Source organism: Vipera ursinii (assembly GCF_947247035.1).
Source record: "Vipera ursinii genome assembly, chromosome: 6".
Lineage (NCBI taxonomy): Eukaryota > Metazoa > Chordata > Lepidosauria > Squamata > Viperidae > Vipera > Vipera ursinii.
Window position 1 is genome coordinate 40,001 of NC_139515.1, and position 14,444 is coordinate 54,444.

At 41.5% G+C, this 14,444-nt stretch overlaps 1 protein-coding gene across 1 annotated transcript in view; it reads right to left on the bottom strand.

Moving 5' to 3' along the window:
• The window catches only part of PCLO (piccolo presynaptic cytomatrix protein), a gene marked incomplete at both ends in the record, with an annotated part of 101,423 nt that overhangs the window by 31,536 nt on the left and 55,443 nt on the right, over positions 1 to 14,444 (bottom strand). The window contains 3 exons of the mRNA XM_083366835.1: positions 1,578 to 1,659; positions 5,299 to 5,435; positions 8,794 to 10,990. Of these exons, the coding sequence (XP_083222961.1) occupies positions 1,578 to 1,659; positions 5,299 to 5,435; positions 8,794 to 10,990 (2,416 nt within the window). The remainder of the gene's footprint in view (positions 1 to 1,577; positions 1,660 to 5,298; positions 5,436 to 8,793; positions 10,991 to 14,444) is intronic.

Consider the following 14,444-nt stretch of genomic DNA (forward strand, 5'->3'; position numbering starts at 1 on the left):
GAGAGAGAGAGAGTGTTAGTTTAGGGCTGTGCTAAGAGACATATTTTAAGAACTGAGACAAGTCTATTCCTGATATCAAGGATTGGAATAAAGGAATCTGTGACTTTTCTTTTTAGAAAATAAAATAGAATCCTACTAACAAAAGTGATTCAGAATGTTTTTCTATGCAATATTATGATGCCTTTTTTCCAATGGCAGAAATTCTAAATTACAATGGGAATCTTGCTCTGAAGCACCCCGGATCTGTCTCTGCCTCTGGTTTACATTGGCCAGAGTGGAAGTGGGAGATGGATGGGGGTGGGGGGCGGGGGTTAATCCTCATTCCTCAAGTGCTGTTGCTTTGCTGCTTTCTAAAAATGTAATTTATCGAAAAAGTTTTTCCCTTTCAAGCAGAACAAACAAAAACACAACAAAAATCCAGAGTAAAACAGAGAAATCCAGCAACACTGATGTGCATATACATCCATCCCGGGTCTTTAACTGCTGCAGCAAACTGCCTCTCTTCTCCAGCATTTCTGAGCATAAACTTTCAATCAAAAAGGAGGAAAAAAATATGGAAAGTCATGAACTGTTCTTCTTAAGAAGAAGGGGTAGAAACCGTTAAATAAATAAACCAATCTATAATAAGAAATTTTTTATGGACCGCTTTTTTCAGTAGACCCTGTCTTCATTTAGTGACTGCAATCCTGATCAATTTTTACCATTTTTTCTCCCTTGCCAGACTTGCAGCAAAAGTTAAAAAAAAAAGCTCCTTTCAACATATAAAAACCAGGACTTTCCCCTTGAAAATGTTTCGCTTCTCCTCCAAGATGGGATGACATGAGAGAAGTCTTGCAATATTTGAGGGATAGCCACAAAGAAGGGGTGGGGGTCCACCTATTCTCCAAAGCACCTGAGAGCAGGACAAGAAATAATAGATGGAAACGAACCAAGGAGAGGAGCAACCTTGAATTAAGGAGAAATTTCCCTATAGTTAGAAAAATTAAGCAGTGGAACGGCTGGCCTCCAGAAGTTGTGGATGCTCCAACACTGGAAGATTTTAAGAGGAAACTGGACAATCCATTTGTCTTAGATGGTACAGGGTTTCCTGCTTGAGCAGGGGGTTGGACGAGATGACCTCCAAGGTCCCTTCCAACTCTGTTATTCTGTTATTGCTTAAACGTGCTGACTGCAAGCTAACAAGCTGTTCCGGGACCTTAATTAGCCGATTAGAGCCCTCAGATACTGCCTGGAACTGACAAGATTCTAATCAATTTCACACTCAAAATTTTTGATGTCAGGCTCATGAAATTTGGTCATAAACGTGCACATTGATAATTTATTTTTTAAATTGTCTTCATACTTGCAAACTGTCACCAAATGTTAGAGCTGCTAAGTGAGGACTAGCTGTATTATAACTTTGGCAAAACTTTTATTCTCTTTAAGGAAGTAGCATTTAATAAGCATTGGGCTCTATACCACTGCAGAATTTCAACCCTTCTCAGAAATGAATAATTCCTTTGTATGCAACTCAGTCATCCCGTAACACATGTCCATGCTATCATAGAATCCAAGCTGGATAGTCTAGTTTGCTTTACCTGAAACAGAGTGATCCTTTGGGTCGCTCAAGAGTTTCAGCCTTGCATGAGGGAAGGTGTATTGGATAGGCTTCCCAATAATCTAGGGAATACAAAACGCAAGTGTGGATTAAAGGTAAGACATACCCCTTAGGTAAATAGTTACTTTGAATTAACACTAAGTTTGGCAATACATTCTGCCTCTTACAACTACTTGTATTTGCAACTGCACACAGCATGGGAGCTAGTCCACTGCGACTGTGCGCAGTAATGTTGATCCCAAGGAAGAGACGGTCTCCGTTTTGTGGTTCAAGCATCGGGAGCCAGTGAGCGCAGCTAACGGCTGTGGCTCTTCCATTCTGGTCCACAGAAATTGGAGTAAACCAGTAAGAGCATGCTGGAACTAAAGGTCTCCCTGGACCTTCTGAGCTGCTTCTATGGAGATGTGTATAATGTCAGGCAATCACCCAGAAGCAATTCATGACCAGGCTCCAAAGTTTTGATGGCCACCCAGTCTGCAGTTATGTGACCACATTTTGGGCTCTTGGGTGACCAGCCCGCATTTATAGCCCTTTGCAGCATCCTGCAGCCACGTCACCCCAGTTTATGGTCATTTTGCCGTAAACTGGCATTTACTTCTGGTTCCTGGCAAAAAAACCCATCCCTAATGAACAATGGCTTTGCTTAATGACTATTGTGTTCACTTAATGACCACCACAAAAAAGGTCATACAATCAGGTCAGTCATGTGATGACCCACAAGTTGACTATCACCACTATGCCCAATTACAGTCTTAAGCTGAAGATGTAAATTGTAATATGAACCTGTCTCTATTTGTAATTACGAGGATTACATTCTATTGGAGTCAAGCTCTTCTCCAAAGCCCCTAAAGGTGGGACAGGAAGCAAAGGATGGAGACCCATCAGGGAGAGAAGCAGCCTGGAATATAAGGAGAAATTTTCTGACAATTAGAACAATCAAGTAGGGGAAAGATTTGCCTTCAGAAGCTGTGAATGCTCCAACACTGGAGGTTTATCAGAAGAGATTGGACAGTCATTTGTCTGAAATGGTACAGGGTCTCCTGCCTGAGCAGAGGGTTGGATTAGAAGACCTCCACGGTCCCTTCCAACTCTGTTATTCTGTTATGTCATCAGCTTAAGAGTTGTTACATTGCCACGAACGGTCCAAGTCCGACCTCTCTTGATTTCCGTTGACCCTTATCTGGCACCAGTTTAGTCAATTGGATCCTTGTGTGTAGATTTGGACTATAAATCCTTCTCAAATTGCGACTTGATGTGTGGTCCTGATCCTTCGCACTTGACAATCACTGCTTCAAGGATCAATAGGCCGTATTTTTGTAACAGCCGGGTCTATTGAGCTATTTATTAGGACCAACCATAGGAGAAATTTTGGGCTGGGGAACAATATTGATCAAGTTTGTCACATTTCCTCTTTTAGCTATATGGTGGATCTGAGATGCAGTAGCTGGATAGGAGACCATGAGGTAATCCCAGGATAGAGTTTGGAGTGAAAAATTGAAATAAACTTCCCAGCAGATGTCAGTGACAAGTCACTTCCCCCAGATGGTCAGTTGATGTCCCCTTGAAGACACTAGTGGTTGAGTTCCCTTTGAGAAAAATACTTTCAATTTTCTGATCTCTTTATGGCCTTTGGTTTTTACTGATAAATTGCTTATTGAATGTTCCCTCAAAATTTACTTAGCAAGCAAAACAAACTCCCTCCACCTTTTTCAGTCTATGAGCCTTCCCCCCACCCCCCTTTTTAAAACACACACACACACACACACACACAAAGGTTTGGTTTCAAAAAGGCCTTTCGGGTGACAACTGAGAAATTTCTCTGCAATCTGAGCCAGAACGTGCGTGGTTTGCAGGAGGGGAAATAAGATGTGTGTGGCGGCAGAAAGAGGGGAATATGCTATTAATGTAGGAACTGCTGTGGTTTGCAGTGATGTTTCTGAACCTTTTTGTTTGTTTGTTTAAATTGGACTGTACACTTTGCAGAGAGGTGCATGGATGCTTGAGTTTGCTTGTATTTACTTATACTTATTTGGGATACTTGTTTGTTTTGATTGTAGAAAGTTTATTAGTTTTTCTGCTGCAGCTGAGGCAGAAAAACAGGAAAGTAAAATCAGCTGTTACTTGTTTTCCAATTTGTGAATGTTGTAAAAAAATCTAATAGACAAAGATGTCACTTATACAATCTGCCTGCTATTATCTGCTTACATAAGTAACCTTATAGTGCAGGCCTCCCATTCCATTCAACACATTTTCCTGCATGGTAACAGAAGCAGCAATGTGACAAGAGAATTTATAAGGCAAGGCAGTTGTCAAGCCAGCCTTTAAAATGCAAAATCTGCAGAAGGGCTGGCTTGACTTTACTGCTTAGGTCATGCAGTGCATAAATGTTCAGTTCGACTCTTTGGTAATTCCTATAAAAACAGGAATTTCCCAGCCCTTGGCTTAGGTTACATTGGCTTAACCGAAAACACTGCCATTCCAGATAGCTCTGAATGAAAAGGTTTCACGAATGTTTTCATTTTTTGTGAAATATGGCTCCATTTTCTAGTAATTTCTCACTTATCTAAGCAAGAGGAAAGTCCTTCTGTCAGAGCTGCACCTTGAAGAAAGCCAGGAAAAGAGAGAGAGCGCAAGGTAAAGAGGGAACATTTTTTTTAACTGCCCAAAGTTGAAACCTCTGCACTGAAAGTTCTTTTGATAAAATGCTAATTCCAAATAAATATTTGGATATTTTGTGTAATTTGTTGATGCTGCCCATCAAAGAGTTGTTAGATTTTATTTTTTAATCTTATTTATGGATGGTTGGAGTCCCCACAAAAACATCTGCTAAAGAAAAATAACTAGCATATAAGCCTTGTTTATAACAGAAATCAAGCATGCAAAAAGTGAATTTGTTCATATACAGCAACTTCAACTGCTATAGCACAGAATTTAGAATTTATCTAGAAATTTCAGAATACCAATCCTTTAGCAGGAAACAGTTTAGTTCACTGTTGGGGCCAACTGAAGTGACTTATGATTAGTGGGGCATTCAGTTCCAACCTCTAAGAATGACCCAGGGGAAAACTGAACAGTAGACATGTGGCTGATTCAATCCCAGAACCAGAGCATGACCAGAAATGCTTCTTGTGGGGAATATGACAGGATTTCCCCAACAATGCCTGTCCAGACACCCCAATGTATTCCTGCTCCCGAAAGCGATTAAAACGCTTGGGGCAGATCTCCATTGCATAAATCTAATGACTGGCATTCTCATCAAGTTATTTTGCCAGCAGCAGTAGCAGGGAGAACCATTTTGGGGTCCAATCTGGGTCAGTCACCGGGACCAGAGGTTTTAGTCTTCTGAGCTTCCCTACTCGTGCTTGAGCTCCCATCCTCGGGGGACTTCCGAGAGAGAAGTGAGAGAACTTCTCCCTGAGCCCGAAAGCTCGGAAGGCTAAAGGCCTTCTGGTCCCAGTGACTGACCCAGATTGGATCCTGCAACATTATCCTGGGACACGTAGATTTGCCTTCATTCGTGAACCGTTTCTTAGTCAAAGCACTTGATGTTAATTCTCTTAGGTGCAGGTAAGTGGGAGAACCATTAAAAAGAGCTGCAAAAGCCTGTAATATTTTGTTGTGAAATGACTGGGGAATTGAGTTTTCTTGAAATGGACTTTCTTAAGCAATATTCTCGATTGGGAAAAAAATGGCCTTCTTACTTGGTCCTGATGCTGGCTCGGTGGTCTTGAGTGGGCTAACTTATCCGGTAGCCTTCTATCAAAAGCAGGCCCATTCTCCAGAGGGGGCTCCCGAGGTTTGTCAAACCAATCTGTTTCTTCCCGACGCAGGTGGTAGGCTTTGAAAACCAAGGACACAGCAGAGGCTCTGAGTGGGAGATGTGAGAAGACTAACAACCCCGGTTGCACAGTCAGCATGCACGGAGCAGCTCATACCTGGGCATGCATTTCAAAGCAAAAACAGCACACAAAAGTTGAAGCAGACAAACACAAATGGACCGTGCGTAATTAAGACTGCGTATATATTACAATAAATTAATCCCTTTGGCCTTTAGTTACTTAAATATTTAATATTTCTGAATGTGGCTTCATAAACATGTGTATAAGTGTTTGAAGACTATCCTTTACCTGCATTTCCATGGTAGCCACTAAGATCAGAATACGGTATATCCCAGTTGCATGCAATGTGGCGAGTGGCTTTGCTACTGGACGGGGAATCAACTTGGATATCAATTTTCAGAGTTCAAGCATAACTCTAAAAATATATTTCCTGCTTGTAGCACATTGCCAACATTTAAATAAATATTGGTGATCAACTGATTTTAAATCTTAGGACAACCTACAGATTCAACCAATAGTTTCTGCTTTCCTCTTTTTCCTATAATAACAAATCGACCTTTAATTAAATACCATATGTTGTGCAGTGTCTAAACCATTATCCATCCCAGTGTTTTTTAACTTTATGCTGGCTGGGGAATTCTGGGAGTTGGAATCCACTTCTCTTAAAGTTGCCAAGGCTGAGAAACACTGATGGACAATATATTGTCCTACTGTGCGGCAGTTGGTTAAGCCGTGGTCCTTGAGTTATATGCAGGCCCTGAGATCACATCAACCAAATGTAGAGATCAGATGTTTTGGTGTCACCAACATGAGAAGCAGTTTGGTGCTGTGGTTGCCATAGAAAGCAGGAGACGGTGAGTTCTAGAGCCATCTTAGGCAGGCTGGCTGACTCTGGGCCACCCTCCCACAGCTGAATCTACTCATTTATTTTTATTTTATTTATTTTATTTAATTGGATTTGTATACCGCCCTTTCCCGAAGGACTCAGGGCGGTTAACAGGGTAATTAAAACAAGAAATACAAAAATTAAAAACAATTAAAAAGAATTAACATGGGGTTGTTGTGGGGAAAACAGGAGAAGGGAGGAGTATTAGAGATAAATTAGATTAGGATAAAAATATAATAACAAGTTGATTCCTCAGGTTTTTGAATTGTTTTAATGTTTACTTCTAAAAACTTTCCAGGCAGTTATTGCAGATATGGAATTGGTGAGGACACATTCTGAGGGGGAACCATACAATTAAAAAAAAGTTAAGCCATAAAAATAACCAATCTTTCTATGTGCTTACATAGACTTAATTTTTAAAAATACTGATTTGAATATTAAGCTTTAAAAGTGTAATTCACAGAAATATAATATATGCTTGATAATTCCTCTAAAATTACAAATGTTACTGCAGCTGTGTAACAAAACCAAAACAAATTGTGGTAACAGGACATACACACACACACACACACACACACACACACACACACACACACAGAGTATATATATACACACATATGTATATCCATTCATGTACATTTTATATATGCACGTATGTACGTGTTTACAGAATCACATATGCAGTTGGAAAATGAATAAGATCTGACTTAACTAGAAGCATTTGTTTGTCATATTTGCCCCTGAAGGGGAACTCAGGATTGACACCTATGTGGCTCTGATGAAGCAGACAAGTACCGTAATTCTTTTAGGAATAAGAAATCTGTACTTCACATCTCTATAATAACCACAGAAAAAGAAGGCACGGATCAAATTTACAGGGTATAATTTACTGATTATTGAGAACAAGCTAACAGAGAAAAATTGTCAGGATTATCTTTCTTACTGCCCTTATAGACAGAGATAATAGCCAGCAATCCCTTTTAGTAATTTTCTTAATAAGGCTAACATAAAAGCACCCACCATCAACCGTTGGCTTTCAGGCTTTCTGAGATTACAGAATTGGGCACAAGAGCTTTTTCTAAGTTTCAACAATGAAATCAAAATTCATATCTCCTTTACCACATCACGTATTTACCTGCTTCAATAAAGCAGGATCCCCATGTATTATACAGTATAAAGCTGGGCATTTTTATGATGTTGGCGATACTTCTTTAGTATAGTTATATTTATTATAAACTGGCTCTTGGGTCTCGCAATCTTGATCAAATCTTCACCGAGCAGCTCGGTCTGCATTCAGTTAAAGTGGATATAAGCCTAACACGCAGATATAACATTGCCAGTGAAATATTATGTGGCTCCTTTAATATTTAGAGCCTGTAGACAGAGATCAAAAAAACAATTTCTAACAAGTTGATCTGCCTTCTGCAGAGTAAGTGATGTGACACGTAGTAATGCATCCAAAATCTGCATTGCTATATGTGTGAAGTTCAGTATTTGTATCCATTATTTTAAATTTCTAACCTTCAAAAATAGGAAAGATTTTGTTGGGCCAACAGAGAAAAGCTAAACATGACCAATCTACCTGCTGCCTGAGCAATTATAAATCAAGTTACATATCAGTATGTAAGCAATATTTTTCATTCTTGCGTAGTGATAAACCCCCTTCAACCACCCATTCATTTACCGTTTCACCTTAAGTGAGACCTCCGCTTACACACCTTAAAATTACTGCCACAGTTTCTCCCTCCAAGCTTTTGCTAAACAGCTTCCTCATAGTGGTCAGGCCCACATTCCCTCCCTCTTGGCTACAGGTGTCCGGCCTCACGATCTTCAAAAGGAGTCTGCGGAGAGAGACAGACTGCCGCCCTTCTGCCGCGGGAAAGGGAAAGCCGCTGCCTCGAAGGAGCAGGCACATCTGTCCCTCCAGGGATCCCGCTCCACCTGCAACCACCGGGCCACCTGTCTCTTAGCTGTGGGTCACCCAGGGGCAGGTCACGTGATCACCTCACACGGCCATGCGAGCAGGCAAGGGGACATGGGAGGCAGGAAGCAAGCGATGCTTGAAGCCCAGAGATAAGGGACTTCATGGTGCAAGTGCATTGAAGTCTGTTTAATCAAGATCTTGCGTTGATTAACTTGTTACAATCAATAATGTGGTTTCTCATCCTTAACCATAGTGCCCTGAAGACCTCTCCAACTAAACCAATCCCAGGGAAAAAAACTTTCTGAAAATTCCAGCAAAGAGAAAAGAGAAATGCACATGCAAGTAACATAAAACGTAAGTCTGCCAGCGAGTTTAGCAAGCTGAGAAGAACATGCCTACACACTCGACATATTTACATACAAAAATGCAGAAAGGTGGGTTTTTTTAAAAGTCACCATAGTTCCCAAAAGAGGTTGAAATCAGACACATGCATATAAATGAGGGTTTGTGCTGTGAAATGGAGAAGGCAGCCTGAAGTCTAGTTTACCTTCACTATCTGACATGGCGTGCTGGAAGTCGTCCATGAAGAAGGCAATATCCCGGTCGTAGCCCCGAGCACGTGACTCCTCCCTCATGTGCTGCTGGACTTCCGGCAAGGAATGGCTTGAGCCAAACTGATCCCTGGTGTCTGCAGATATCGGTGGCAGGGGCCCAGCCGCGGCTCTCGCCATCCCCATTGGCTGCCCCACTGGACTTAAAGGACTTTCTTCCTCCGAGTTCTGTGCGACTATTGGAATCCGCCCTCGGCTTTGACTTATGGGTAGACTAGTAGGCTTCGTTCTTCCAGAAGGAGCTGCGTGGCTGAAGGAAACGTCAAGGGGTTCGGCTTCCTGGGCTTTCGACCTCAAAGAAGAGCTGGAAGTGTCTCGTTTCAGGGACAGGTCAAGCCCATAGACAGAGGAGGGCCTGGAGGAAGGTCTCGATCTCGTAGCGCTGGCATAAGATTTGTCCACATCGTCCTGTAAAGATGACCTCATACTGACACTCAGTGCTGCCCCAAGGCTCGTTCCCAGGGAATGAGACAAAGTCGGAGCGGTGTACTTCTGTTGGTCCGTAATGTTTTTCCGAAGGCCAAATGTTATGTCATCTTGGAGAAGTTTTGCTTTGGAGGTGATGCTCCCAACCGAAGAGGAGTTGGAAGTCAAATAGGTTGAATAATCGAGCTCAAGATCCCTGCTTTCCTGAATGGGTGAAAATTTGGATAGTTTGGGATCCATCAAAGCCTTTTTATGTTTGGATTGCTTCTGATAGAGAAGGGCTGCTGGAAGCTGCTTGGCAGCTTGCTTTTCCAGAGTGAGCCTGCTGATGCTGTATTTCTCAGACTTGGGGAAATGCCTGTAATTCGTATCTGGATGGTAACAGTGGGAGAGGCCAGCCAGGTGATCCATGCTTTCTGTGCCCCTCCGGAACTCCTGCTTGATCTGATGCTTCAGAAGTTTCAGTTCATAAGGATCCTCCATGGGGTCTTCCTCGGTCCTCATGTAGCTGTGCAGCCGGGAAGACGTTTGCAGGGAGGAGAGGAAATCTGGAACCTCTTGCACTCTCCGAGCCTCGGTGGCCCGAAGCAGCCTGTTGGTTTTGCTGAGGTCCTTTTCGTGCAGGCCATAGGTGGAGCTCAGGGTCGGTGTTTCCTTGGTGAGATCCCCCATGTCATCAAGCAGCAGGTAATTGCGAGCGCTGTGGTGGTCAACCTCTGCATAGAAGGAGTCACCCGAGAGGCTGGAGATGGGGCTGCTGGCAAGGCTGCTCCTTTCGTCCAGTCCCAACCTCAGATCCAAAGTGCTATACTTGCTCCCCAAATGAGCCACCGAGTAGGCGCTATCAGAGGAAGCAGGTGCTATCATAAGAGATGGATTACGAATGACATCATAGTTTGTTGTTATCTTGGGTTCCATGTACAGTGAGGTTTGCCTTGCTTTTTGCGGGATCATCACCAGTGGAGAGGAGAGCTGATAGGAAGGCTGCAGAGTTGGTGGGGGCTGAGCTTGAGGAGTGAAGGACACGGTTACCACGGTTTGAGTCTGGTAGGGCGAAACCTGCTGTTGATACAAAGGCGGTGGCTGGTAATGGGATTGCTGCGTATAGGGAGTTGGTGCCTGAGTAGGAAGGGCAGGGGAAGAGTATTGATACTGTGTGTAAGGACTCGTAGGAGTAGCAAACTGAGTTTCTGGTTGCGTCTGGGGGGGTATGAATTGGTCGAATTCTGTTTGGGGCGCAGTCCTCGGCCTCTCCAGGCCATGCTGGGATTCTGCCCTGGCAGGCCGGGTGCTGCTGACTTCACTGTCGGACATATAATCGCGCTCCTCCGCCACCCCTTGCAGGTAGGCTCTCTCCCTCTTCTCTCTTTCCTTGAGCAGGGCTTCCTTGCGTCGGTTGATGCCCATTTCCAGATACCGGAGTTTTGCATCTATTTCTTTTTCTTCCTCGTCAAGCTCTGCTTGTTTTTTGCGAAGCTTAGCAGATTCTCTTTCTACCATGTCTAGTTCTCTGTCTATATCCTGGAGGATTTTAGCTCTGGCCATCGTGTTGCTTCTGCACATCCTCCGGCGTGAAATTGACCCCACGGTGGAGAAGGCCGGTTGTGTTCCTACTGAAACGTCCTCGGGGGGCGGGTTGGGCAGAGTTCTCTTGACCTTCTTTTGTTGTCCCGAAGATACTCCTGCACCTGAAGACTCTTTGGCTTGCTGCACACACACAGAAAGAGAGAAGATACATTATTTTGGAAATGGATAGCACAACGTGTGACCATCAAGGCAACAACAACACACTTTGCTAGAAAAAGTGGAAAAACAAAAAAAGAAGTAAACAGATGGAACTATTTTCCTACAAAAAAAAACTAGTTTAGAACACAAAGTGATTTAATAATAACTTTGGATGGTGTAGAAATATGGATACAGATACTATTCCCTCTTAGAAAGACAAAATTCAAATGAAAGTGGTTATAATCCGTCAATAAAGACTAAAAGTATTTTGAAATACATAATACAATTTACTGAGCTCTTACGGAGCTCAGTATTAAAGAATAAAGTGTTTGTCATTGTTCTAGACAGTTTTAAAAGGGAATCAATGATATTCATAAAGAAGGGATCTATCATTTTTTTTTAGCCATTAAGCAAAATTGACCTGCCCTGCCTCACCACTGCTGGGAACAAGAAACTGGATTAGGAGACGTCTGATACTGCTGTGGGACAGCAGAGTCAAATCACAAGTGAAGTACTAATACCACTTTACAATGCTTTGGTAAGGCCACACCTGGAATACTGCATCCAGTTTTGGTCACCACGATGTAAAAAAGATGTTCAGACTCTGGAAAGAGTGCAGAGAAGAGCAACAAAGATGATTAGGGGGCTGGAGGCTAAAACATATAGGGAACGGTTGCTGGAATTGGGTATGTCTAGTTTAACGAAGAGAAGGGCGAGGGGTGACATGATAGCAGTGTTCCAATATCTCAGGGGCTGCCCCAAAGAAGAGGGAGTCAAGCTATTCTCCAAAGCACCTGAAAGCAGGACAAGAAGCAACGGATGGAAACTCATCAAGGAGAGAAGCAACCTGGAACCCAGGAGAAACTTCCTGACAATGAGGACAATTAACCAGTGGAACAACCTGCCACCAGAGGTGGTGAATGCTCCAACACTGGAAGTTTTTAAGAGGAGACTGGACAGCCATTTGCCTGAAATGGTATAAGGTTTCCTGCCTGAGCAGGGGGTTGGACTAGATGACCTCCAAGGTCCCTTCCAACTTTATTATTATTATTATTATTATTATTATTATTATTATTATTATTATTATTATTATTATTATTATTATTATCTGATCATCCACAATATTTTAGGCCTGCAGCAATCCTTGTCTAAGATTGTTATGCCAATTGAAGAGACTAGACTACGAAAAAGTGTAATTTTGCCTGCTTTATTCAACTGCCAAAGCAGCATCCATGTCTACAAAAAGTTGAACATATATACTAGAAGTGGAACAGTAGTGAGAAGATTAGCATAAGGCAGTATCGGTGAAGAAACATTTCCTATGAGTGACAGGGATATGCCTCACCTGCCTTCAATTTATACATTCTAGAAACCGTGTCTAGTGGGAATAGTCCATCCTGGTTTGTATCTTACATACAATTCCCTTTGAAGACAAGTGGTGTTAAGCAGAACACACAAAAAGGAGAAAAACACTAAGCCAAAATAATAGTTTAAAACAATTAAATGCCTGACATAAGAAAAAGAAAACAGAGCTAAAAGCAGTTTACCCCAATACCATTTGCTGGACCAGCCTATACTTTATTGCTACAAATCGCCCCTGCTTGAAAGGCTATTCATTCACCAGACTTCATGCCTTTTATTGTTTATTGGCTTGTAATAGTTCCACATATGTATATTTATGTGCCTGCTGAATTCCATCTTTAATATTTATTATTTTAAAATATGCACACAGAATTTGGAATTAAAAACCTCTTCTGAAGTGTAGGCTGAGAATTATATTACAAAATTGTGAGAAGTAGGGGAAAAAGAAAGAATAACTGTTTAAAACTACATATGGAAGAACTGAATCAAATTGATTTGTTTGAAATGCAGAATGAATTTGGCCTATATTAGCTAAATAAAACTATTTTTTCAGATATGAATTAGATGGGTTCTGTCCTCATATTTTCACACTGCAACATACTATTATATGAGAATATAAACTTTCATTGGAAAGTAATGTTTGTTTCATGGATGTAAATCTTTTTCAATTATGGCAAGTCCCATATTCTACTTTCAACTTTTGGTTAGGACAAATCACTGGAGATACACAAGAAATGTATCATCTGTGCCAAAGTTTCAGCAAGAATTTCCCAGAAAATACCATCTAGTCACTCTGGATTTCTAAATTGACAGAAAAATACAGCAACATTTATTGCTTTTGTCCTAGCTTTTTTGCTACACATGCTGCCTAAATAAAAATTATCTATCATCTATCTATCTATCATCTATCTATCTATCTATCTATCTATCTATCTATCTATCTATCTATCTATCTATCTATCTATCATCTATCTATCATCTAAATAAATACATACATACATACATACATACATACATACATACATACATACATACATACAGTACAGGCTTCATCAGCCACCCATTCTGCAACTTCCCTGAATATAACAGGTTGGAGACTGGATGAAAATTGTTGGTCTCTTAAGGAGCGGGGGCACATTTTTCTCTATCAAGGCCAAGGGGGCTTTGAGACCCCACTCAAAGAAGCAGAAATCACTGCATGGATCCAATAACAGGTCATCTCCCAGGTGGTCTTGATCAAGCTGCACCCAACACACATGGGTGGCTGAGCTCACGATCTGGAGCACCCGATCCACTTTCAAGGGAGGCATGGCTGGAAACTCACTCCAGAAATCCATACCAGACTCCCAGCACCTCCATTGCACCTGTCCATGGAGCAAATCTGAGTGACACTGCCTGCCAGATAGCAAGGATGCTCTTCACACAATGACCTCCAAAATATTCTGTTTCCGGTTATGGTGATTTTTAGATTAGATTAGATAACCTTTATTGTCATTTTTTAGCTCATAGAATGAACTCAGCTGGACCCGACTTACATTTTTGGAGGGGTGGAAACAAAAAATCAACAAGACTTAACACAGGCTCTGGTATTGAGCAAATCATTGGCAACTCATCTTTTCTGCAAATACAGTAGACATGCTCCATATATTCCATGTGTTTAAGGCACTGTGCTTAATTACAAACCCTTTACTACACGCACAGAGGAAAAAAAACTTAGAAAGAATACATCTAGTGTATACCCATGTGTCCTTGTGACATGAATACATTTAAGTTTTTAAAAATGGACCAACTGTACAAAGAAAAATGTTGATGTTAATTATGTAAAGAAATGACTACATCTCTTTTCAACTTTAAATAAAGTAGATATTGCAATGAGATGCTCTTATTCATCTCTTTCTCCAGTGAAACATTAATAGTATATTTCTTGCATTATTAATTCTATATTTAAAATAAATTTATCCTGGTTTCTAACATGACAGGCCTTCATTTCCAAAACCATTCACTAAACTTTTCATCTACTCAAGGCAGTGAACAAAGCAATGCTCATTATTATCATGCATATACGGTGGTGGGA